The sequence below is a fragment of the Oryctolagus cuniculus genome, chromosome 7, assembly GCF_964237555.1.
Source record: "Oryctolagus cuniculus chromosome 7, mOryCun1.1, whole genome shotgun sequence".
In the NCBI taxonomy this organism is placed as follows: Eukaryota; Metazoa; Chordata; class Mammalia; order Lagomorpha; family Leporidae; genus Oryctolagus; species Oryctolagus cuniculus.
Window position 1 is genome coordinate 87,239,412 of NC_091438.1, and position 27,274 is coordinate 87,266,685.

Below are 27,274 nucleotides of genomic sequence, written 5' to 3' on the forward strand. Positions count from 1 at the left end.
TGGCAGAGCTTTGCTCCAAAATCCTAAGGGCCTACACCACTAATTCACCTATAGTGACTTAAGTACCAGAAACTGCAAACAGTATTCTATCTGATGCTTCACTGAATCTGCTGGCTCATATGGTCCAAACTTCACAAGTTGTAAATCAGCCTTAGACTCATTGCAAAATCTTCCATTATGGACCATGTTCAAAACTAGCAGCTTTTGAGGTCACATGGTAAGCTGACAAGAGTAACACCTCAAGTAAGGGATGTGTTGTCTGTAAAATTCAAAGACACCCACTAGGCATTATGTCCTTTTCTTGGTTGTAAGAGGGACTGGATGCAAAAACTTATCTTTCACCAAGGAAGGGATGTCTCAACAAGATCCTGACACCTGGAACCTAGAAATTTCACATAAATGAAAGATCTCTGAGGATTTGTCAGATTATTTCCCACCTTCTAGTATGCAAATATACTACCAAATACCTATTTTAGTTGCTACTTCTTTCACACTATGATCAATCAGCATAATGCCACCAGTGTAATGGGCCTGTGTGATAGCATGTGGAAAGGAAGAGACATCAGGATCTCTGTAAACAATTATACACAAAGCTAGAAAGTTGATATACTGCTGAGGTCAGAGAGTGATGGTGTGTTGCTGGGCTTGCCAACTGAAAGCAAACTGCTTCTGATGATTCTTAATGAGAGGAACGAAGAAAAAGAACAATAGTTGTGTATCAAGTGCAAAGGGATAGTTAATTTGCTCATGCTATGAAAACACATCTAATGCAGCAGTTGGAACTGGAGTCATCATCTGGCTAAACTGTCATAATCACTGTCATTCTCCAGATTCCATCTGTCTTTTGCACAGGCCCCTTCGGATTGTTTAATGGAGATATTATAGAAACCATCACCTCTGCAGCCTTCAAGTGCTTGATGCTGGCGCTAATTTCTGCAGTTCTTCCAGGGATGCAGCATGGCTTTTGGTTTACTCTTTTCTGAAACAGAGGAAGTTCTAGTGGCTTTCCTTTGGCCTTCTCACAGTTATAGATTTCCCTCCATAGATCAGGGAATTAATGTGTTATAACACTGTGTTTTACAAGATTGTTTTTCTTAACTGCGCATAAATGGGGGCATTGCAAGCACATTAAGCTTAGTTATAAATAAAGGTGACTCTTATCTGTATTGTGACTGTAAATGTCAGACTGCTATACACTAAGCCTCCAGCATCTCAACATTCTACAAATGTTTGTAATTATTATTATTAACCCCCTAGCCTGAATGTAAATTGCTTTGGTTATCTATCCAAGAGTTTTACTCCAAAAATCAAGGATCTGCTTTTTTTCCAGAGGTCTCTTCTGGTCCCAGAGTTTCTCTGTGATGATGTAGTTTTCTGATTCCGATTGCTTCCCTTATAGTGCAAATGTTTGGCTCTTGCTGCTACCACTTGCTACTCCTTGGGTCCTTATATGAGTCTGCACAGCTGCAATAATAGAATACTGTAGACTTAAACAGAAATTTATTTTATCACACTTCTGGAAACTTGAAGTTCCAGATCAAGTTCCCAGCAAATTCAGTTTCTGGTAAGTGAAAGGTTCTCTTCAGGCCTTCTCACTATATTCTCACATGGTTTTCCTCAATGTGTGCATGCAGTGAGGTGGGGGCGGGGGAGCTGCAGGACGAGGGGAGAGGGAGAGAGAGAGAGAGAGAGAGAGAGAGCGAGAGCGCTAGCTTTCTTGTGTCTCTTATTATAAGGACACTAATCTTATCAGATCAGGACCCCTCCCTTCTGAAATCACTTTAATTGCTTCTTTGCAGCTTGGTAACAGCAACGGGGGTTAGGGATTCACCATACAAATTTGTGCATTTGTTGGGGAAGGGGTTGGAGACACAAACATTCGGTTAATAGTCCCAGTCTTTGCTTGTTGCTCCACCCTTTCCTGTGTTACCTTCTTTGCCGTGGAAGTATATTTGCTCAGTGATGGCCATTTCTTTTCTACCTTAACTCTTCAGGTCAATCAAAATATTCTGATCCATATTTTGCTGCCTCCACAATATATATATATATATATATATTTTGACAGGCAGAGTGGACAGTGAGAGAGAGAGATAGAGAGAAAGGTCTTCCTTTTTGCTGTTGGTTCACCCTCCAATGGCCGCCGGGGCCGGCGTGCTACAGCCGGCGCACAGCGCTGATCCGATGGCAGGAGCCAGGTGCTTCTCCTGGTCTCCCATGGGGTGCAGGGCCCAAGTACTTGGGCCATCCTCACTGCACTCCCTGGCCACAGCAGAGAGCTGGCCTGGAAGAGGGGCAACCGAGACAGACTCCAGCGCCCCGACCGGGACTAGAACCTGGTGTGCCAGCGCCGCAAGGCGGAGGATTAGCCTAGTGAGCCACGGCACCGGCCCACAATATATTTAAAGCTATTAACCTAGTAACAATAAATACTGTACATTATTCTATTTAATCCCATTTAATATTTTGTTGGCCACTATCAGAAAATGGCATATTCCATGGAATGGCATAAAATAAAAATTAAATTTGCATAGATTTTAAAAACACACTCTTCCCTCAAAGTTACTGTCACTGATTATTGGAGTAGTAGGGATGGCAATTTGCCTCTCTTCTCTCTGCCTCATTAAACTGAATAATAAGCAAGTCACTAGTAGTCCTACTTATTTCAGTTTCCCTGGCATTATTCCCTTCTCTCCCATCCTACCACTCCTTACCCTCACTTGGCATTGCCCACATGAACATGGACACCCACACCCACACACCCACACCTACACACTCACACACACACCCACCCACGAACACCCACACACACAAAGAAGGAGAAAGAAGGAGGAGGAGAAACAGGAGAAACAAACTCTCAATAATCTTTCAAAGTAAATATTATAATGTTAGAACTGAGTCTTAAATGGATTTTTTTTTTTGACAGGCAGAGTTAGACAGAGAAAGAGAAAGAGAGAAAGGTCTTCCTTCCATTGGTTCACCCCCACAAATGGCCGCTACAGCTGGAGCTACGCTGATCCGAAGCCAGGAGCCAGGTGCTTCCTCCTGGTCTCCCATGGGGTGCAGGGCCCAAGCACTTGGGCCATCCTCCACTGCCCTCCTGGGCCACAGCAGAGAGCTGGACTGGAAGAGGAGCAACCGGGACAGGACCGGCGCCCCAACCGGGACTAGAACCCGCAGTGCTGGCGCTGCAGGCAGAGGATTAGCCTAGTGAGCCACGGCACTGGCTTAAACGGATATTTTTAAAAGCACAACTTGCTTAAGCTACAAAAGGCAGAAACAACAAAGTTGGCAACAAGTACAATGATAGTTTTAGAGACAGCAGCACTCAGAAAGTAGAGCAGATATTAGAAGCAACAGCAGAAAACCATGAGACAGAAACCACCAGACCCTATAAAGAACGGTCAACATCTGGGCTTGGGACCCTCGCTTGCTCAATAAAAACAATCACTAAAGAATTACCAATTATTTGGCCATTGTTTGAAGTTTTTAAATATTTTATTTCAGAATAGTTTTAAATTTACAAAACAAAAATTGCGAGGCAGAAATACAAAGAGTTCCCATATGCTGTAATCCTATTTCCCCTATTTACATTTCATATTAATATCTTTGTCACAATTAATGAACTATATTCAGCTTCTCCTATTTTTTTTTAAAGATTTATCTGAACGAATTATAGGGAGAGAGAAGGAGAGACAGAGAGATCTTTCCATGCACTGGTTTATTCTCCAAATGGCTGCAACAGCCAAGGCTGAGCCAGGTAGAAGCCAGGAGCTTCTTCCAAGGTCCCACATGTATGCCAGGGAGCTGGATCGGAAGTAGTGTAACTGGGACTTCAACTCAGATCCATGTGGGATATCGGCATTGCAGTCATTGGCTTAATCTATTGTGCCACAGCACAGAACCCAGTTTCCCCAACTTTTATGCAAACTCCTTTTATCACTCCATCCCTCTCAGCTCTGGTAATCCACATTCTGTTTTCAGATGGGATGTTTGTTTTTGTTTAGCTCCTACATATAAGGGAGAACATCTAGCATTGTCTTTTTGTGTCTGACTCATTTTGCTCAACATGATGTCCTCCAGTTCCACTGATTTTGCTGCAAATGACAGCATTTCATTCTTTTTTATGGCTGAATATTATTCCATGTTTGTGTGTGTAAATATATATATATATAAAACCATATGACGATAGACACATTGGCTGATTCCATATTTTATCTATTATGAATATTGCTACTATAAGCATAGTGCTTCCAATGCTTTATTTAAACAGTAGTGAGGAAGTTATTTTTGTTATACTAATGACTTTAAGGTTTTAAGAAACTGATATTTTGGGGGGGCTGTGGCACGGTGGGTCAAAGTCCTGGCCTGAAGTGCCAGCATCCTATTTGGGCACTGGTTCTAGTCCTGGCTGCTCCTCTTCTGATCTAGCTCTCTGCTATAGTTTGGAAAAGCAGTGGAAGATGGTCCAAGTACTTGGGCCCCTGCACCCATGTGGGAGACCTGGAGGAGGCTCTTGGCTCCTGGCTTCAGACTGGCCCAGCTCCAACCGTTTCAGCCATTTGGGGAGTGAACCAGTGGATGGAAGACCCTTTTCTCTTTCTCTCCCTCTCATTGTCTTTCACTCTACTTGTCAAATAAATAAACAAATAAATAATATTTTTAAAGAAACTGGTATTTTGACTCAAACTGTACATTTTCATTAAAGGTTAACTATATGCTAACTGGAAGCATGGAGATCTTGGTTTGAATCCCAACTCTTCTGCTCTTTAACCTGTGCCAACTTGGTAAGTTTTTTAACCCCCATAAATCCATATTACTCATCCATAAAATGAGAAAAATAATAGTAACTAGCTCAGAGTGTTGTGGTGAGCATTAAACTAAATAATGTAGTTATTCATGTAGTATCTGACATGTAAGAAGCAATCAGTAAATGCTAGCATACATTTTTAAGTGCAGGGAATAAAAATTTAAAATTGACACTACCCTTAGTGGTTTAGTAGAAGTATCTAAAAGTGCAATCAGGAAACAACAAATAGAAAAAATAATTCTATAGAAAAATTGGGGAATACTATAGCATATAGATGATTTTTTAGTTAGAGCAGTAGAACTATATTTCTATAAGGAGAATGTATTGATGAAAATTTTTGAGGCAGAAAAATCAAACGCCAGCCATCCTTAGAGTGAGTAAGGTCATGAAATGACCATTTAATTCAGCTAAAGCATTGAAATCACGTTTTTCACGTATAATGGGAAAATTCTCATCCATGCCCAACATTATTTTACTCATATTTGCAATTCTGCTTTCTATTTCCTTTTTTATAAATCTAAGTTTTACTTTTAAAATCCTTTCTTCCTATAATATGATATAACTGTCAAAAAGTTAATGTGGTTTTAGTTTGAATTAGTAGAAATGTAGAGCCTAGAAAAAGGAAAATGATGGGATATCTCTACTCTGACCAAAATATCGAAGTATACTTTGGTTACTGTACTGAGTTCTGAGTACACACAATAAGGAACAATACAATCTGTAATGCTTTCCAATGAAAGCAACCTCTGTGGTGATGAGGAATTGAAATCATGAGCTATGCTAAACAGGTAGAAGATCCAGCAATGATTAGCCTAGAGGAGACCACAGGGAGAGTGGAGAGAAGCAGATGTTCCTCTCAGAATTAGCAGAATTAGCTGAGATATATGGAAACTAAAGATGTTGAAATCATTCTAGATGGGACTGTGTAATAATCTACATGGAGTTTGGGACAAAAAACTCAAAAAGCCACAAATGAATCAATTCTCTTTTGCTAGAGATGTTGGAGTTACAACTTAAAAATCTTGCTGGCCTATGTAAAAATAAACAAGAAAAATCATATCTCATTTGTATTTAAGCATTAGCTCCTTTTTTTGCACAGCTGAATATTTGTGATTATTTTATTTCTTGGGCATTCTGCTGCAAAAAATAAATAAATAAATGAAACAGGACATAAGGAAAAATAACACCCACATTGTAGAGCTCTTGGATGAAATGACACGTTGCTGTTAGTGCTAGATTCTCTTAGAGATTCTTTAAGACAATTTAGAATCTTGAGGATACATTAATGATAGAGTAGTCTGCCATCCAGACTGCCATTTTATTCAGATTGCATCCGGGATTGATAGGCCACATGCAAAAGGAGAATGATTATATTTAGTGTTCCTTAGAATGATATTCTGAAAAAATACTATCTAAGAGAAGTGAAGAACTTTTTCTTTCATCTGGTCACAGTGTCAAGTCTGGTTTTCCTGACATATGTTTATCTTGGATAGCTCTCCTTCTCTCTTCAATTCCCCAAGAAATATCTTTAAGTTTGAGCCTTCACCCAACTCCAAATTCAGTGGATGAAGTATTCAGAATTAGGACAGATCTTACAAATCTGATAGGGAGGGGCTGGTGCCACGGCTCACTAGGCTAATCCTCCTCCTGGGGTGCCGGTACTCCAGGTTCTAGTCCCAGATGGGGCGCTGGTTCTGTCCCAGTTGCTCCTCTTCCAGTCCAGCTCTCTGCTGTGGCCTGGGGAAGGCAGTGGAGGATGGCCCAAGTGTTTGGGCCCTGGAAGCACCTGGCTCCTGGCTTCGGATCAGCACAGCGTGCCAGCCGTAGGGACCATTTTGGGGGGTGAACCAATGGAAGGAAGACCTTTCTCTCTGTCTCTCTCTCTCACTGTCTAACTCTGCCTGTCAAAAAAAAAAAAATCTGATAGGGAGGAATGGTGACATTTGGCAATAAGAATTCAGAAGTGGTTTGTTTAATAGAAAAAGAAAGTGCATAGAAAATGGACATTTAAAATTTTGAACCATCTATGACTATAAACTCTTTGTACTTTAGTGAGAATCACAGAATAGACAGGAAATTCCATGAAATGAACCTATTACTAATAGCCACCCCATTTTAAGAAGTAAATAAGTGGTCCGCCTTGTGGCGCCGGCACACCGGGTTCTAGTCCCGGTCGGGGCACCGGATTCTGTTCCGGTTGCCCCTCTTCCAGGCCAGCTCTCTGCTGTGGCCAGGGAGTGCGGTGGAGGATGGCCCAAGTGCTTGGGCCCTGCATCCCATGGGAGACCAGGAGAAGCACCTGGCTCCTGCCAAGCGGCGGCCATTGGAGGGTGAACCAACAGCAAAAAGGAAGACCTTTCTTTCTGTCTCTCTCTCTCACTGTCCACTCTGCCTGTCAAAAAAAAAAAAAAAAAAAAGTGGTATCAATTACTATTGTTATTAGCTATCATTATTATGGATAGGTAGCCAGTTTAACTGTTGCCCCAAAACTATTAAAGTTTCTCAAGATACATAAGGAAGACAAAAGGGAAAAGTCAAATGAGTAAAATATGTTTGTGTCAGTTCTTGGATATATAAAATGAGAGATGTGTGTAATAGCTTTTCATCTCTCAATAGTCAGTATCCCATTCTGTGTTAGCCAGGTTTTTGTTACTTTAACTAAAAAACTGAGAGGAGCTGCTAACAAAGGAGGAAGGTTTATTTTGGCTCATGGTTGGAAGTTCACAATTCAAGAATGGGTGACCCTATTAGTATCTGATAGAGGTTGGCAATGGCAGAGCACTGGGATGTTGAGAGACACAGGAAGCACACCTACCTTCTATGTGACCTCTCCTTAAAACACCATTGTGAGTGTTCCTAAACCTAAATCAAGCCAATAAATACCAAAAGGCTCTACCTTCATCCATCATAATTGCATCAAACATCTACCCTTAATCCAGCAACTATGAATTCATTAAGAGCTAACATAAGACTTTGGAATTTGAATACCTTCATGTGTTTGGGGAGCCAAGTCCCATTCAAAAAATAACATCTTCTTTCTTAGTAATAGAATTCTAAGTTTCAACTCAGCCAAAGACTACATAACCCAATGAATTCTACACCTAGATTTGACTGTGTGACCACTCTGGCCAAAGATAAATGGATGTAAGTGATAAGTACTGCATCCAAGTCAAGTTCTTGGTAGGAAGCTGTTTTATCTTCTACTTCCTTCTTCTTTTTCTTCATGGGAATTGAATGAGTGTCAAATTTGTCAATAAGGACAATGAGGAAGAACCCCTAGTTCCTGGATGACCTGATATCCACTTGTAGACAATCTGCCCCTAAACAATTTTCCATGGTCAGGGAGCACTAATTTCTATTTTTTTTAGCACTGTGTCTTTAGTCTCCCCTTAGAGCAAGTTAGCCTAATACATGAAATATAATGCCTGGTACATGCCAATCAGCTGAAAGAGAAAAGAATACATTTGTATCATTATGAAAAGGAGAGATTTATAATTAATAAAAATACATCATTTAAGATGATGTCTAAAAATGTGGTCATTATTACAATTGAATTCTCTTGGTACAAAAACCATCATGCCTTTATGACACCTATGTTTACTGTTTGAATTTTTTGAGGAATATATTATGGGTGAAAGTAGGGGATTCTAAAGTATTGTTTAAGAGTACACATGCTTTGGAAGCTTTGCAGCTTTCTCTGCATTCAGAATATAAGCAGCAGTCTTAGACTTGGGGCAAGTACCAGGGGGCTCCTATTTAGTTGCCAGTGAAGCCAAGAAGTCTGCTCCCACATCATGTATCCAGGGCATGGATGAAAGTCTTCAAGTTATACAATGCAAAACAATGATGGCCACAATGTAAACACTAAGCAAAAGAAAGAAAAAAAATTTCATTCACAAAGAAAGCTATGTTTTTCTTTGTTGACATATTATTTGCACTCTTACTGAGCACTTGGTTCTTTCTACACTTTTTTTAAAAAAAAATTATTTATTTATTTAAAAGGCGATTGACACAGAGGTAGAGGCAGAGAGAGGGAGAGAGATCTTCATCTGCTGGTTCATTCCCTGAATGGCCACAATGGCCAGAGCTGCACTGATCCAAAGCCAGGAGCCAGGAACATCTTCCAGGTCTCCCACATGAGTTCAAGGGCCCAAGGACTTGAGCCATCTTCTACTGCTTTCCCAGGCCACAGAAGAGAGCTGATTGGAAGTGGAGCAGCAAGGACTTGAACCGGTACCCATATGGGATGCCAGCACTGCAGGCAGCAGGTTTACCCACTACACCACAGTGTTGGCCCATACACTGACTTTTCACATTGAATATATAGACACACCTAGCAACACAGCCATTTTTATTCTGAGTTTTATATTCATGTCTCATGTTCTCTGAATATACACATTAGATTTCCTGAGTCTCTACTGCCCCAGTTTTATCCTTCAATCACAAAAATCTCTGAATTTATATTTCTGCAAAAGAAAAGCCATTAACTAAATGAAATGACAGGTAGATTTCCAAAGACTACTAACCTAGAAGCCAGGCTTCTGGTTCCAGTTATACTATGACCCCTTATGTGACTTTTGTTCAATTACACAGTTTATTTGCGTTTCAATCAATAAAATGAAAGAATTGAATGGGATGGCTTCCTATTGGCCTTACGCTGTGATTCTACAAATGTGTGTTGTAAGGAGGATTTGATCCATAGGGAATCAAATTCTTTCCCTTACATTCAGGTCATGAGGAAAATGTATTTTCAAAGAATTTGTTCCAGAAAGTGTAAGCATCATACATTTTCTTGTATTTAAAGTGAAAATTCTGAAATTATGAAACTTTAAAAATAATTGAAAAGTTTTATAGAATGACTATTATGTGCTAGCCTAGATACAGAATGGGAACACAGTCCTATCCTGAATGGAGCTCAGGAAGGCAAATATCAAGAAAGGCAATTTACATGAATGATGAGTGTTCTAAAGAATAGATGTGGAAGGCTTTGGGCACTGCACACATAGGAGATTTAGGATAGTCTGCATAAGCTACAGTGTGAGCATAAAGAGGGTCAGGTAAATTTTGAGAATAAAATCCAATAAAAAATAAATGACAATTTTCCAGTGCTGAAGTAGTGCTTAGAAGCTGTATAGATCTGGGTTTGAATGCCAGCCCTGCCATACACTGCATCATCTTGGGTACCCTTTCTAAACTAGTTTTCTTCTCTGTAATGAGAAGGAAGATATTAGTATCTACCTCATAAGATTGTTGGGAGAACTGAATGAAATAGTGCTGTGCCAGACGCAATAGTTATACCAGTTATTATTATTGTTATTGCTATTTTTAAAAGTCACAAATTGCTACCAGACTTCCAGCTCTCCCCCAAATTCTACAATTAGTAAGGCAACATTGATTTGCAGCAGAAAATTTTTAACTTGTAACAAAACAAGTAATCTGTAGTTTATTCAAGAGAGGGTTTCATAAAGCTTTCCTAGGCTCTTATTCCCATGCCAAATCTGTACCCCAGGGAATAGGGGAGGAGGAAGCAGAAAAGGAGCATGACCTCTCTCTGCGAGCTGGAGCACATGTCTGAGAGCCAAGGATAAGGGATTTGGCCCTGTGCCACCCAACTACCATTCCAAAGGATGTGGACTCGATTGACCTATTTTGTATGCATGATAGAAACCTTATGGTAAGTCATGACATGTTTAATTTCAGTTAGTGATAGATACATAAGCTGGCAAAATAGGACAAACTTAAAAAGGAATGAAAAAACAATCCCATGAGGGGCAAGAGAAAGCTGTTTTTGGCTGAGCTACAAGTAGATGAAAAGAAGGGCATATTCCTCCCAAGTCAGCCAGCAGCATCCTTCCCCAGTGGCTCCAACACTTCTGCAGACGTTTTATAAGACAATAAGGTGTCTGCACCTGAGCCTCCATTCCTTCTTCAGGGCATTTCTGCTTCCTTGGCACTAGTCTTCCTTACTGTTAATCAGGCTTCATTGCCTAAATGTCTGTCTCTCATCCCTAACTCATATAGCATAATCTGGTACAGTATAATCATATGATATGATATGATACCCTTACAACAGAATATGAGTGAGCTTAATAGGTGTGATGATCTGTCCCACAATAATGTCTTAATATCCAAAATTACAAACTGATTCAGATGACCACAATTCCAAGTCCAGAATTGGACCTTTATGATGGCCCAGCTACAGCCATTATAGCTATCTGGGGAGTGAACCAGTAGATGGAAGATATCTTTCTGTCACTTCTCTCTCTCTCTTTCTGTAACTCTGTCTTTCAAATACATAAATATATGTATCTTTTTAAAAAGATTAATAGTATATTACTCTTTTAAAAAAGATTTATCATGATAATTCTTATCATTTATATATTCTGAGAGGAAACTGAAATCTTGCATTCTTCAGTTTTAAGTAATAGAAATAAGTTCTGGTTAACTTAAGGAAAAAATAAACCTTTGTGTTGATGATGGGGAGTTACCGGAATCCAAGGGTAAGCAAAAGAAACAAACTTACACAAGAACCAGGGTAATTTTTAGGGACCAGATAACAAGGGTTACTTAACTATCATATTGGAGGAACTCCACTGAAAGAATGAACTCTAACTATCACTGGTTCTCAAGATGTAAAACAGGAGACAATTTCCAATTGGCCAGCTTAGTCTTTATGCCTATCCCTTAGTTTTAGGAAGACACTGTGGCCATTCACAATGGAAAATAGGAAATGCTTTAAAATATTTGATGTATCAGTAGAGTATGTGAAAGGATTCTGGATAGGTAAGAAAATAATTTTCTTCTATGCCTCAAGATGTTGCTGATTTATGAATTTCAATATGTTGTAACCCACATTTTATTTGTTTATCCACTCAACAAATATTTATTTGACATTTGTTAAATGAAAGGCATTAAATGAAAGACATTTGGGGCAAATAAACACAAAATGAAGAATATTTATTAAATTATTAACTTATATACTTTATTTCTTGGTTTTTAATTTTATTTTAGAATGTGTGGAAGAGTAGACAGGTAGGTAGATAGATCTTCCATGTACTGGTTCATTCCCCAAATGCCTAACAATGGCTGGGCAAGGGCTAGGTGAAATCTGGAAGCCAGGAATTCAATCCAGGGCTCTCATGGGATCAAACTTCTTGATCCATCTGCCTTCCAGATTCTGCATTAGTAGGAAACTGGATTAGCAAGCTGGAGCTGGGTCTTGAACCCAGGAGTTCCAATATGCGATGTGGGAGTCTTAACTGCCTGCTAGGCAAAACACCACTTGTTTGTTTTTATCTTGAAAATTTAGATGATAATGAACATGTAAAATGTGAATATATTTTGTTTTGGCAATAAACAATAAGAGGAGAGTTGAGGATAATACTAGGGAATTTAATTTTACTCATGAAATCATGTGGACTACTACATGATACTGAAAGGAAAAGAAACCATAGCCTTTGGAAGATAAATGCTCTGTATGGTATAAAAATACACTTTTTCTCTTTTTATAATTAGATGAATTTCAGTGATTTTTCTTCTTGGGGAATTCTATGGGATCTCTTAATTTTGGCAATGACTTAAAAGGGCGATGTCAAAGACTGTACAGAATTACATTTGATGGAATTATTTCCTATGAGTCAAATTTTCATTTTTTGTACTTTTAAGGAAATTACTGTTCTAAGAATCTAGAATAGGCCAAAAGGTTAGCAAGTTTAATGTTATATTTTTTTTCCTTGGCAAATGGAATGATTTTCTTAAGGAACTGCCCTGCTGAGAAAATGCTCCATGTTTGAGATATTTGAGTCCCTAAATGTGATTGACCATATTGGCTTCTCCTCTTTAATGAGGAAGTGGAATGATGAAGTAAGGGTGGATAGAGTCTCAGAAATCACAAAGAGCTGAATTTAAGCAAACTTAGTTTCAAATTCCACTCTGCCAATTTCTAACTTTGTAACTTGGGAAGGTTTTGTAAATACATTGAAAATCCTAGTTTCCTTGACTATAAGAAGAATGTACTGTGGTATCCTTGTGAGGATTAAATCAAGTCCTTTGTATAGTGTATTTTGTTTACTAAAAGCTCAATGAAATAGATAGAACCACTACCCATTTACAATAATAATCTGTCAAACTTATATTTTTTATGGAGATAAATTTGATCCACTGAATTTCTATTATTAACAGATAGACTTCCTACAATTACTTACCAGAAATTTTAGTTCCACCCTTAAAATAATCAGACTTGATATTACAATTTTTAGAAGGTGTCTGTTACTCGGGGCAGCAAACAGAACATCTCACATCACATACCTGACAGAGTGAAGAAGTAGGGGTTGCACTGAATAAATCATATCACCCTAATATAGGAGCTATGTACAAGACTAGAGATATTCTCTGCCTGAGAGGCTAACAAGTTTGTAGTCTTCCAATTTGTCACAAAATAATATGGCTATAATTAGTAGAATAAGTATTTGAGAGTTTTTGTTTTTAATATGCTTTGTTGGTGATTTAATTTTGAATTATTTCTTCCCTAAGTGAAAAGGAGATGGTATGATGGGTTTTGAGATAGATGAGTTAGTTTAGTCTTTGGACCCATCATCGATTCCTTGTTGGACCCTGGAAAATGGCCCTGTGGCCCAGTTTCCTTCTCAGTTGCATTTTGATTGTAGAAGTGTGTTCCCTCAAACTATATCTATTTTTTTAAAAAAGATTTATTTATTTGAAAGGCAGCGTTACAGAGAGGCAGAGAGAGAGAGAGAGAGAGAGAGAGAGAGAGATGTCTTCCATCTGCTAGTTCACTCCCCAGATGGCCGCATCAAATGGAGCTGTGCTGATCTAAAGCCAGGAGCCAGGAGCTTCTTCCTGGTCTCCCACACGGGTGCAGGGGACCGAGGACTTGGGCCATCTTGTACTGCTTTCCCAGGCCACAGCAGAGAGCTGAATCAGAAGAGGAGCAGCCAGGACTGGAACTGGTGCTCATATGGAATACCAGCACTGCAGGCAGCGGCTTACCCCCTACGCCACAGCACTGGCCCGGTTCCCTCAAACTTCAGCAGCTGAGGGTAAAGATGGAGACATAGTAACCACAAATAGTCAACCTTGGCTATTCTCTGAGATAAGAGATAAAGGTATCTGAGGCATTTTGGGTTCCACTTAGGTTCTTCAGTTTTTTCAGGGAGAGGAATGGAGCTGGTGGATCTGCTCAACTCAGGACATTTGATTACTAAGGGCGTCCTTCCCTTCTGCTTGAGATTCCAGTAGCTCAGTCTGCTGCGACTCATGCTGCTTCCCCCCTAGTTTGCTGACATTGCTAATTCCAATAAGTTACTGCCCTTAAAGAAGGCTCAACTGCAATTGGGAAAACAAGCAACAACAATCCTGAAATTAACCAAAAAGACTTACTATCTTTGCCCAGGATGTTCCCAAAACTACTGTCCTGTGCTGTCCATGTGTTACTGAGTTTTCAGTAAGACTGACATTTTAGTTTTACTGGGCCCCCACTTTACCAGGACTTACACCAGGGAGCTTGGCAGCTTGGCCAGAGGACAATGTGAGCAGAAGATATTGAACCACGCTTAAATTACCCCTTCCTTCTGGCACAGACATCATGTGGAAACCAGCTTGTGTGCCTGGCTTTTTCCTCCTTTGGGATGAATGCTTTTTAAACCACTAAACTCCTTAGTCTCTCATTCAGATATATCCTTGACAGACATCAGTCTTCCAGCAAGTCCTAACTAATCTTCAATCATGGGCTACCTGAACTCAGCCAGGAACCCGGCTTCATTGTCCTTTTTATGACATGAAAATAGGAGTTAGGTCATGCCATAATAACCAACACAGACAGTCTGGCTCTATGCAGGTACCAAAATGGATAGATGACTCAGATCAGATGCCCATTTGTCTCGCCTGAACGTATCAGCCTCGTGTAAGGACTACACAGTTTTAACCCAATTCCAGATTTCGAATTGGCTGAGACCAAATCTTTATTGCCTGATGAAATTAAAAATTCAAATAAAAGCTAATTTGAGTCATAGAAAAACACAGTTATGCATAAGGGGGACTCTGGTCATAAGTTTTAATACAAACACAGCTCCTCTTCCATTTATTGTCAGTTCTAAGGTTTCTGCCTTTTAGGAGTCTAATGGCAGCTGGCTTTATGAGAAGCTGGATAGAAGTGAGAAGTCTTGGGTTCTGTTGAGATTTTTAGCAGATGGAAACCAGCCCCAAACTTTGTTCCCCACAATATGAGTAAAGAACATCATCAAGGCACTACTGAGAACTAAGAGTAGTCCTGAGAAATGCTGACTGGTTAGGGATCTCTGGAGAGAAGACAATGTTGGCTCATATCTCCTGACCCTGACAAGGCCAGGAAAGACCCATGCAGAAAGTCTGGATCTTCCTGTTCCTCAGGCTTTGGGGAAACCCAGAGAGCTGAGAGCAGGCAGCTGAATCAGAGTCTAGCAGCCTTCTCCTTTAAACCACAGACCCCTCCTTTCACTGGCTGTGAGATTCCTGTCATTTACAATCCGAGTTCCAATGAGCTGGTACAGAATCATCAATAGCTTAGAGAACAGCAGTTGTCAGAATAGACATATCATTGGATAGAGTGCTTCTGAAAGAGAGAGTGACAATTTGAACAAAGATTTGAGATCAGCATAAAAAGTTCTTTCTGGGATTGAAAATGTAACTTCTCCAATAAAATCTCAGGAAAAGAATCGAAGGAGATGATGGTCTCTATTGAAAATTGAACTAGTGGTTTGAAAGATTAAAGTCTAAAAATATATCAAAGTAAAAGGCAACAGGAAGTGAACCTCAAAAGAAAATGAAGTCCAATGCAATGCGCCTAGCATGTTTGGAATTTCACAGGAAAGAAAGAGAAAAAAAGAAAAAAAAATGGAGGTAAGGCCAATAATTTAAAATAGCCAAAAGAAAATGTCCCTGGTTTAAGATTTAAGTCTGATAAAATTATTGGATGCTAAAGATACATGAGAGAAACATCTAGGTTTCCAGTCAATAAAAGCATTAACTAGTTTTCATACATTACTCTAAGAATAGGACAACCAGAGAATTTAATGCCCTGACTAAATATCATTTACCTTTCAGCATAAAAAAGATAGAAATACAAGAAAGAATTTCCTACTTTATGTATTTTGTCACAGGTACATCAACAAGAAAAGGTCTGACCCAAGTAAGAAATAGACCAGAGTAGAAATTTCAAATAAGAGAGGGAAGAGATGTACAATTTGGGACATGCTCAATCGGACTTGCCCCAAATGGTGGAGTTAGAAACATGCCAGGGGACTCCAATACAATCCCATCAAGATTGCATGTACCAATGCCATCTCACTAGTCCAAGTGATCAATTTCAGTTCACAATTGATCACATGGATATGTCTAAGAGTCAAAGGAATCACACAAACAAGACTAGTGTCTGCTAATACTAACTGATAGAATTAAAAAGGGAGAGAATGATCCAACATGGGAAGTGAGATACACAGCAGACTCATAGAATGGCAGATGTCCTAAACAGCACTCTGGCCTCAGAATCAGCCCTTAGGGCATTTGGATCTGGCTGAAGAGCCCATGAGAGTATTTTAGGCATGGAAAGCCAAGACACTCTGGAAAAAAAAAATGACCTAAATGAAAGATCTCTGCGAGTGAGATCCCAGTAGAAAGAGGGCCATCAGAGGAGGAGGTACCTTTCTCTGGAGGGAGGAGAGAACTTCCACTTTGACTATGACTTTATCTAAATAAGATCGAAGTCAGCGAACTCAAAAGGCTTCCATAGCCTTGGAAACTCATGACTAGATCCTAGGGAAATTTCTGACGCCATAAATAAGAGTGTCAAATTGTTAAGTCAACAACAGGAGTCACTGTGCACTTACTCCTCATGTGGGATCTCTGTCCTTAATGTGTTGTCCAATGTGAAGTAATGCTATAACTAGTACTGAAACAGTATTTTACACTTTATGTGCTGTGTGGGTGCAAACTGTTGAAATCTTTACTTAAAATATACTAAATCGATCTTCTGTATATAAAGATAATTGAAAATGAAAAAAAAGAAATACCTTCTTGTAAGGATAAATATATTTTGAATTTCCATAACACTTTTACAAAAAAAAAATTGTGTGCTTAGGCAAAAAATATTAACAAATTCAAAGAAGACAGCTTACAAATTACATTCTCTTATCATAGTCCAATTAGGTTAATTGAAAATTAAGAAACACACAATGAGATGAGTCTGTTATAAAATATGAAATTAAAGAAAATAAAGAATTATTTTGGAAATATTTGGAAAATGATACACTTTTAAAGCAATAGGACACAGCAAAAAGTTAACTGACAGGAAAATGTGTTTTATCTAATTTTGTAAGCAGAAAGATCCACATAAAGGAATTAAGTACTTAACAAATCCAAGTAACAACAACAAAAGCAAAAAGAACCAGTAAAGAAGATAAACACCATGTGAGCTTGCTAAGGAAAAAGAAATGAAATAAAATCAGACAAGATTAATTATACGAAAGTTGAAAGGATATTAAAAGAATTCTAAGTAAATATTAAAGGTGACTAGGTAGCAATACATTAAATAACTCTAAAGGAAACTAATACTTCCTTAGAAAAATATACATTATCACAACTGACATAGAAGAAGTAAAAACCTGAACTGACCGAGTGTTATAGAAGAGACTGGAGAAGTGAATAATGACCTACTATTGAAAAAAGCTGCAGGCAGATGAATTCATAGCTGGTTTTTTAACCTACAGAACAGGTGATTTCAATATCATGTAAGCTATCATAGATTTTACCAAATGATCAAAAGCTCTTGCTATTTTGTGAAGTTAGACTAATTCAAATATCAAATCCTAAGATGGAGAGCAAGAACAATTAAAAGTACAGGTCAATTTTGTTGAAATGTTTAAATAACATATTAGAGAATACAATAGAGGAATGAATCAAAACAGCAATGTGTAGGAGAAAATAACTTTATTAGAGTAATGAAAGGGTGGCTGCATACCATACAGCCCAGCTATGTATTGACTATGCTAGAAAGGAAAAGGAAAAATTTTACCATTGTCAATACCTTTTGAAATGAATTAGATAAAGGTCAAACAACTGACACCTAAACAAATTCTAAGCAAGATAGGAACAGAAAGAAGTTACTTACAGTAGAGTCTACTATCAAACATCCTAAATGGCAAAAATTAAGCCATTCACTTAAAATCAGGAATCAGGCATCACCATAATCATTTAGACTGATGATTCTAGAGGATGTAAATAAAGTAAATGCTATGAATGATGAAAAAAGAGATAACATTTCTGACTGATGGAATGCCTGTTTTCTTAGATAACCTAAAAAATTCTCATGAAAAAACAAATAAGAGATTTTGGTGCTTTTGATGATTACAAACTAAATTTAGGGAAATTATCAGCCTCTTTCCTTTTAGACAAATGCATCTAGAAAAGGAATGGAAAGAACATTTCACAAATATTATAATTTGGTATAAATTTGGTATTGAACATAGATGAACAAAACCATAAAAACATTATGGGGACATGTGAAAAAATATAAACAAATGGGAAGCTTATCATTTTCTCAGATGATGATGTTATAAACATGCCAATTCTCCAAAAAAGTGAATACACAGATTTAACGTAGTTCCCATTACTCTGCTTTCTTTTACATAAAGTACTATGTATTTATTGAAGAGGTCTTCAAAGTCCAAATATTTACATAGAGTGGTAATTAGGGCTTTTGAAGAGTTGTCTGGAATGATCAAAGCAACACTGAAAAATGGTCCTGAATAGTTTAGTAAATACATCTGTTACATAAAAAGTTTAAAACTATACACAATAGATTTTAAATACCAGTCCCCCACTTCCTTGTCATTAAATGGTGGGTTAAAATGTTGAATATGGTGCCATTGCCCTGGCTCAATAGGCTAATCCTCTGCCTGTGGCGCTGGCACACCAGATTCTAGTCCTGGTCGGGGCGCTGGATTCTGTCCCGGTTGCCCCTCTTCCAGTCCAGCTCTCTGCTGTGGCCTGGGAGTGCAGTGGAGGATGGCCCAAGTGCTTGGGCCCTGCACCGGCATGGGAGACCAGGAGAAGCACCTGGCTCCTGGCTTCAGATCAGCGCCATTGAGGGGTGAACCAACGGAAAAGGAAGACCTTTCTCTGTCTCTCTCTCTCACTGTCCACTCTGCCTGTCAAAAAAAAAAAAAAAAATGTTGAATCTGGGAGACTGCATATTTTTTTGTGAGCTGCATTTTGTTCTTGCCCTGTGTGGTCTGGGCAAACTTGATTGTACACTGGAATCACCTATGTAGCTTCATAAGATTATGGAATCCAGAGTCTTACCCAAGAGTTTGTGCCATCAGAATCTGTAGCAAGAATTTTAGGGATCACTGACCACATTTTTGCTTCAAGGATCACTGCTTATTTCAGGGTCTTTTTTGAGGGCACAAAAATCTAGAAGAGGCTACCCAATGTTCCAGTAGGGAAGACTTTCATTGAAATCCTATTTTTGGAAATAACTCATTTTATGAATGTAAGTTGAAAATAAATTTTAAAAATAAATAAACAATAGATTTTCTACAGCAGAGAAACATGCAATGTATACCTTGTTTTCTGTGTATCAGGGAACAGTAAAATTATGTGGAGAGAAACATCATACGTTTGGGTTTGAAACATCCCTTTGCCTCTTTCTGGCCTTCGTCAAATTATTAACCATTGTAACTCTTAGCTTCTTCATCTATAAAATAGGGATGAAGTAGTACTTACTTCACATGGTGATAGTACTTATCTCAAATACACCAACAGCTTAACAGGTGCTGGTTAACAGCAAACAAGAATGACATTATTAAATACTTTCTTCAGCAGGAATAATTGGGGATATGTATCACATGCCTTAATGGGAGTTAATACATACTAGGAACTTTATGAATATTCTTGAATCAAGGGGCAGGCATTTGGCCTAGTGGTTAATTGTTGGGATGCCTTCATTGCATATAATAGTGCCCGGGTTCGAATCCCAGCTATGTTTCCTGATTCCAACTTCCTGCTAATGCACACCCCAGGAGGCAGCAGGTGGTGGCTCAAGTAACTGAGACCCTGCCACATATGTGGAAGACCCAGATTAAGTTCCTGGCTCCTGCTTTGGCTTGGCCTACACTCAGCTGTTGCAGGCATTTGGGGAATGAATCTATTCCCTTCCCGTGTCTCTTTCTCTCTGCCTCTTAAGTAAAGTATATATAAAATTAATAAAAATTTAAAAATTTTTGAATCAAGGTTTAACACTATGTGATGCACACTGAAGATTTATCAAAGGCAGTAAGTATTTTCTCTCTCCCTCTCTTCTTACTAGTATCATCTAAAAAACAATACCTTTTGAATGTCCCAGGTCAAGCTGGTTTGTGAATATGATTGAATTCACTTTAATGGCAGTGTATAAATAAGGTTTAACAACAATCTTTTTTTTTTTTTAAAGATTTATTTATTTGAAAGGTAGAGTTACAGAGAGACAGAGAGAGAGATGTTCCATCTGCGGTTCACTTTCCAAATGGCTTCAAAAACCTGGGATGGACCAGGCAGAAGCTGGGGGCCAAACCTCCCTCTGGGTCTCCTGTGTGGGTGGCAGGAGCCTGAGACCTTGGGCCATCCTCTCATGCTTTTCCAGATGCAGTAGCAGGGATCTGGACTGGAAGTAGAGCTGCTGGGACTTAAGGCACTCAAATGGAATACCAGTGTTGCAGACTGTGGCTTTACATACTGCTCCACAGTGCCAGCCTCAACAATAGTCTTATGTAACATTTATCTTCCCACACCAAGGCTCCCTCATTCATGAAGAAAATCTTCAGTTTTATCGCTCAGCTGCTCAGGAACAATTCCACTCCTTCTCTACTGCTCTGGGGTTCTGGTCAAGTTACCTTGACCTTGTATTGGCCAGCAGTGTGCTTCATGAGAATATGCTCTTGCCGGGAAAGCAGCTCCCTGCTGTGCAGTGATCCCTGGCAAACTAGGGAGACAATGGCTCTCTCTCCAGCTCTGTGCTGGACTTTGTCAGGAGGCTCAAAGTGTACTTCTTAGTCATCTGTGACTTTTCAAATGACTCCTCAGCTTCTGACCCCACCAATCCATCCTCAGGGGGCTCAAAATCATTCAAAGACTGGGGGAGAACAGAGGATGCAGCCATTCCGCTTCCCTCAATTCCTCTGTTCCTTTGGACAGTTTCCTAGCATGAGAATTCCACTTCCTCCTTGATTTGGAAATATACACTCCAAGGATGTCAACTGATGGAGAGAGAGAACATCAGCCCATCAGGTCCAAGAAGGACAAATTCTAAATTTCCCTAGGGTCTTATGTGGACCACCCACGATTTTTCCCTCTTTCCTACAGCCTTATCATCTAGCATCTTAGAAAAAGTACTAGTGCTCGGCCGGCGCCGCGGCTCTCTAGGCTAATCCTCCACCTTGCGGCACCGGCACACGGGGTTCGAGTCCCGGTTGGGGCGCCGGATTCTGTCCCGGTTGCCCCTCTTCCAGGCCAGCTCTCTGCTGTGGCCCAGGAGTGCAGTGGAGGATGGCCCAAGTGCTTGGGCCCTGCACCCCATGGGAGACCAGGAGAAGCACCTGGCTCCTGCCATCGGATCAGGGCGGCGCGATGGCGGCAGTGCGCCGGCCACGGTGGCCATTGGAGGGTGAACCAACGGCAAAGGAAGACCTTTCTCTCTGTCTCTCTCTCTCTCTCACTGTTCACTCTGCCTGTCAAAAAACAAAAAAACAAAAAAAACAAAAAAAAAAAGAAAAAGAAAAGAAAAAGTACTAGTGCAAAGGCACCTCGTCCATTCTTGTTCTATTCCTGTTATGTTTGCCTTTGAAAGTGAAATAACTGCACACGAGGAGAAGGCTCAAACACTGATGAGGCTCAGTGCACTCTGGCTCTGAGTTGCAGCTGCCTGGCTTCTCTGGGGACCCAGTACTCTGGCTCCTCACAACGTGGAGCTCTGGGCATATCTGTTGTGCTTGTACTCATGTGTAAATGTTTATAATAGCAGTTAATGGGGGCATAGCATAAGGACACCACATAATTTTATTCCTAATTTCTCAAAAGCTCTCTTGAGGTGGTGTGAGAATTGTTACTATCCCTGATAGTTTTTCTATAAATTCTGGTAAGGTAAGAAGAGGAAACGTGACATGAGGTCCATTTAAAAACTTGCTACTGCCTAGAAGATGGCCCAACTGCTTGGACCCCTGCACCCATGTGGGAGACTTGGAAGAAGATCCTGGCTCCTGGCTTTGGATCCACCCAGCTCCAGGCATTGTGGCCATTTGGGGAGTGAACCAGTGGATGGAAGACCTTTCTCTCTGTCTCTCCCTCTGTCTGTAACTCTGCCTCTCAAATAAATAAATAAATAAATCTTTACAAAATATTAAAAAAAAACTTGCTACTACCAAGAATTGGAAGACTGAGAAAGTAAAATGTTATTAGTGACAGTGTAAGTGTGAAGTATTACACCGAGCAAATGACAGTATAAAAATCAATAACCAGAGGGCAATAACCCCTCCTTACCTTCACAAGACCCCAACAACATGTTTCAATCTTGCTTTTCAAATAAGAATTATTTATATATAGCTGGGACTAGAACAGGTGATCATATGGGATGCTGGTGTCAAAGGCAGTAGCTTAAAATGCTGCACCACAATGCTGTGCCCATTTTTTAAAAACAAATGTTATGTTAGAGGGAAGTGGAGGAGGAGACAAAATGAATACCGATTCACTCCCCAAATGCCCACAATGGCAGCGATTGGGCTGGAGTCATAGCCAGGAACCCAAACCAGGTCTCCCAGGTGGGAGGCAGGAACCCAATTACTTGAGCCATCACCTGCTGCCACCCAGGGTCTGCATTAGCAGAGAGGTGGAGTCAGGGGCTGGAGCCACAAACTGAACCCAGGCACTTTGAAGTGGACACAGGTGTGTTAATCACGGGTTTAAAATGCTCATACTCTAACTGCAATTCTGCAGTTCTGATTTGCAGATTAGTGAAGCCCAGACTCTTCCTAATGCCTATTCCTACCTCAGGGTAATATCTGCCTTAGATACTTAAGAATCCCCTCTCTTTATTGTGAAACCCTGTTTTTCTAAAGCTAAGTTAAACTCACATTCAAATGCCAATCATATATGCAATAAGGTTTAATGTGCACCTTTCTCAGAGGCATTCTAGTGGAATGGCCCTAGTCAAAGACGCCAGGAAGCAATACCCACTCTTTCACTTACAATCTATGGGACTTGAACCTAACACAACAAACTCAGAACACAGTTTCTCTGTTTAGGTAATGGGAGCAATATTATCAATTGCACAGGAGTTTTTAATAAGCATAAATGAGGGGATGAAATTGGAAATCCCGGCTGTTCCAGGGGCGGGGACAAAAAAAGTGTCCAGCATCCCATATGATCACCTGTTCTAGTCCCAGCTGCTCCACTCCCCATCCAGCTCTGATGTGCCAGGGAAAGCAGTGGATGATGGCCCAAGTCCTTTGGCCCCTGCCACCCATGTGGGATACCCAGATGGAGTTTCAGGTTCCTGGCTTTGGCCTGGACCAGCCCCGACCGTTGCAACCACTCGGACTCTATCTTTCCCTCACTCTAATTTTGCCATATCACGTATTTTCTAAAGAAAGACCCTCCAGGTCTATAAAGTTTATCTAAGGACACGATTGCCTTCCAAGCAAGGTATTAATCTCAAACATCCTTGACTTTCTTCCATAACCTTGCAGAGTTCTGTATGCTGAAAAGGGTTTCCTCCATCTGCACTTTGCACCTGCAGTGACTCAACATTTGCTTGACAGCAACTCTGGGATTCCCACTGTCCCTCCTCTCTTATTTGCGAAGTGCCTACAGGGTGGGGGCCCCACCTGATTTTATTTGCTAACTTTCAAGCCCGCCTTGGATACTCCTTCATTCTTTGCTTCACAGGGATGCTGAGGTTAACAGATCTGAGGCGCTCCTCCAAGCAATGGGGACGTCCGGCTTGGTTGTGCCGTCGGACGTGCACCGGGAACCGGTGTCCTGGGCCCGGCGGAAGACGAGGAGATGGCGGCGGCGCGGCGCAGGCCGGCGGGCAGCGCCCCTCGCATCCCCTCGGGAGGGACCCCGCCCAAGCACTCCCGTTGCTAGGTCCTCTGTTGGCCGCGTTCGGGAGGAGCCCAGAGCCAGACCAAGGCGAACGCGAATGGGGGTGCCCGGAGAAGCCCGAGCGCCGGCTTCAGTCGGTCACCGGGACGAGCAAGCGGCTCCTCGGTGGGTACCTCGTGGCCCCGAGCGCTCCTGGCTCTGCGCGGGCAGAAGACCCCCTCGCCCGTGGTGCCTCCCAACCGCCGCCAGCCCCCGGCGCTCGCCGCTCGCGCCTCCCCGCTCGTTGCGCACCCCCGGCCGCAGCGGGCGAATGGTCTGGCCCGTCGGTAGCCACCACCCCCTAGGGCAGCGACAGCTGCTCCAGCTGCTCCTGGTCGAGCGCAGGAGCCCCGAGCCGTGGCTGCCGCGGGCGGTGGGCAGGCGGAGGGCATCGCCGGACCACCAGCGCAGGTTGCCCGGGCCCTGGGGAGCCGCCCGCGGGCAAGCCGGGGAGCGCGGGAACTGCCGAGGGACGGCCCGTGGCGGGAAGGTGAGGACCTGGGCTGGCTGCCCTCACCCCCAGTGAGTACCTGCTGCCGCCATCCCGCCCTCTCCCTCCTCCCCCCCGCAACCTCCTTCCACCGTTCCCACGTTCCGGAGGCCGCAGCCGCTGCCCTGGGGACAGTGTCCCCTCCGGGAGCAACGGACGGAGAGCTGCTGCTGCTGTCCGCGCTCATGATTCAGCACCATCCGCGCCCCGGAGGTGGAGGCAGAATGGGGGAGGGGGCGAAGTCAGTTGTGAGGCTCTTACCTGAGTTCCCAGGCTGCAGGTGCAGGAGCCCGGCGGGCAGGGTCGGGGTGGGGGCGGGGAGGCTCCCTGTCGGCTCGCTCCGTAATTCCGCCCTGTCCCCACATCCTGGTGCAAAGCTCCGTGAGTATGCGCTGAGTTCTTGAAAGTGTGTCAGAGGCATGTCTTTTTGGCACACGCGAGAGAAGTCCAGGGCTGCTTGTCAGTGCCTCTCAGCGTCTGTGCCTCTCGCTCCGTCGGATGCCAGATTCGTGCGGTCCTACGCTTCATTTCCTATCGCAGCATTCCCCTGACTCATGGGAAAGACGCCCTATCAAACTTGTCTTGTGTTCAGGGTGGGTTTGATTGGTGCTAGCAGAGAAAGAAAAGATTCAAGGGAGGTGGGAAAGGATACTTGCAGATCCTCGGTACTTACTTTTATATACTCGGATCGTATTTCATTAAATCATCGCAACCACCCCTTACCAAATGTGGAAAGTGAGGAGCAGAGAAGTCAAATTACATCCCCAAGGTCACAGAACAGGCATCGGAATACAAGTCTCCTTTAAAGTCCATGGACCTCCCACTGCATTTGAGTCGTGTGGCCAGATTTGTGTGTGCATACTGTATTAGTGATTAAACATGGAATTAATTTTCAGAGTAGTAACCTTAAACAACAGCAACAACAACCTGTAAACTTACTGCATGTGGAACTATTGCTCCTTTAGCATAAAATTAAAAAAGAAAACCTATTTTTCTTAGAAAGAAAGTATGGGGAAAATATCTGGACAACGTTGCCTGGACAGCTAGGTACTAACAGATGTGCAACACCTTTTTTGGCAGTGATATATGGTGGATGCTCAAGTGTTCAGAAATCAATTAGGAAAGTAAAAAATCTGGAAAATTTAAAGCTTTAGAGAAACATTTGAAGTAAGAATGGTTATTTAGCTCATAGGGTGTGGGACTGAGCTACTTCCTTCTATAGGAAGACAAACATATTTTTGATTCACCAACCTTCGATTTGGCATAGCAGGTGGTAACTCCAATGTAACAGACTAAGGAAATAAAATAAAGAGAAGGCTCAGGATCACTCAGAAAGTGGGGAAGTCTGGTACTAACTCATCTACAAAACATGTATGTTGTAGTAAAATGTTCTGTCTAGTGGGGGCCTGGATTGATTTTTTTTTTGCCTTGCCCTTCAGAGTCAGCAGTTGTATTGACCTCCTATACTCCTTCTGCAAGAATAATGAATTCTAGATCATTCTTCTGTCCTTTGGTGGGTCATTTGACTTGTTTTCATTTATGATTTATGGATATTCTCTTAGGATGTGCACCTCTTGTTGATGTCTCAAGAGGCAGGTTGCTATAATACAGAAGCTCATTATCTCTAGGTACTGGCATCAGATTTGATGGTAGCCAAGCACATCATTGTTTTAGTCCATCATTTGTAAAGTATTGGACATTCGCAGTGGAGAATTCCTTTGTAAATGAATGAGGATGTTGATGGATTAAGCCTACTGCCTACATAAGGATGTAAAATGGAGATACAAATTTATATTTGTTGCTTAGAGAAGACTATAAAATAAGTAGGGTGCAGTGAAGAGTCTTCAAGTTTGATCTCTAGAGGTTATTTCTTTTTGCTGTTTATGTGACAGTTGGCTGTACACTGAACCTTGGTGGGGCATGCAGTCCAATCTGTTTAATCCCAAGAAGAGTAGCAGAATTAGTAGTAATGAATAAGCAAAAAGACAACATCACTGCTATTTTAAAAACAAGGAAACAGGAAAGTGAATGTGCTAGTGCTGGACAGTCAGCAGCAGTGTTTGAAACAGAGGCATCCTGTTTTATTTAGATGACATCACTGAAAGTATGAGCGTAATGTCAACCTGGCTTTAGAATTGCACTTTCTGTGTATATTTGGCCGCAGATCATCTAAATTCCTGAGTGTTAGGAACTTAAAATCTATCTTGGGGGATGTTTACTTACACATGAATAGTTAGCACAATAAAGTTAGAATTGGCTTAATTCCAGAAAATAGTGGTACAGACCTAAGTGCTAGTGCTATAGCAATACCTTAAGAATTCAGAGAAATTGTAGAGATTGAGGGTGATCAGAGGATCAGGAAAGTCTTTATGGATGGAAGTGAATTAAACCAATCTTTGGGTTATGGGAAGGATTTTGGTAGATAAAGAGAATGCCAGGCAAAGGTTCAGCTGAGGGGCACTGTTTACATACATGCTGACAGATGATTTAGAACCTTGAATGTCAGGCAGTGAGATATGTTACTGATCTGGTAATCATAAGGAACTAATGTAGGTTCCCCTTTCTTTATTTATTTTTTAAATTTTGTTTGAAAGGCAGAGAGAGAAAGAGAGAGAGAGAAGGAAAGAGAAATAAAGAGTACTACCCAAACACCCACAGCAGTGCAGGGTTGGGTCAGGTCGGGAAGCAAGGAGCCGAAAATTCAATCTGGGTCTCCCATGTGGGTGGCAAGGACCAAAATGTTTGAGTCCTCATCTCCTGTCTGCCAGGATGTGCATTAGCAGGAGGCTGGAATTGGAAATGGAGATGGG

At 41.2% G+C, this 27,274-nt stretch overlaps 2 protein-coding genes and 1 long non-coding RNA gene across 10 annotated transcripts in view; 1 reads left to right on the plus strand and 2 right to left on the minus strand.

Annotated features, from left to right (window-relative positions):
• The window catches only part of LOC103350135 (uncharacterized), a 55,467-nt gene extending 30,763 nt beyond the window's left edge, over positions 1–24,704 (minus strand). For 2 of the 3 annotated variants that reach the window (XR_001794510.3, XR_007924003.2), the window contains exon 1: positions 23,716–24,704. This is a non-coding gene — a long non-coding RNA (uncharacterized lncRNA). Of the gene's footprint in view, positions 1–2,056; positions 19,557–23,715 lie in introns of those variants that run through there. The other variant, XR_011390148.1, reaches the window with a different exon arrangement.
• The window catches only part of PRKACB (protein kinase cAMP-activated catalytic subunit beta), a 223,868-nt gene extending 196,801 nt beyond the window's left edge, over positions 1–27,067 (minus strand). The window contains exon 1 of the mRNA XM_070076958.1: positions 24,726–27,067. Coding sequence (XP_069933059.1) covers positions 24,726–24,885 — 160 coding nt within the window. The 5' untranslated portion in view covers positions 24,886–27,067. The remainder of the gene's footprint in view (positions 1–24,725) is intronic.
• Positions 23,976–27,274, plus strand: part of TTLL7 (tubulin tyrosine ligase like 7) — a 160,301-nt gene continuing 157,002 nt past the window's right edge. For 3 of the 6 annotated variants that reach the window (XM_051857531.2, XM_070076957.1, XM_070076956.1), the window contains exon 1: positions 24,293–24,464. The gene's annotated coding sequence lies outside the window, so the exon portion shown is untranslated. Of the gene's footprint in view, positions 24,101–24,292; positions 24,497–27,274 lie in introns of those variants that run through there. The other 3 variants (XM_051857530.2, XM_002715893.5, XM_070076955.1) reach the window with 2 other exon arrangements.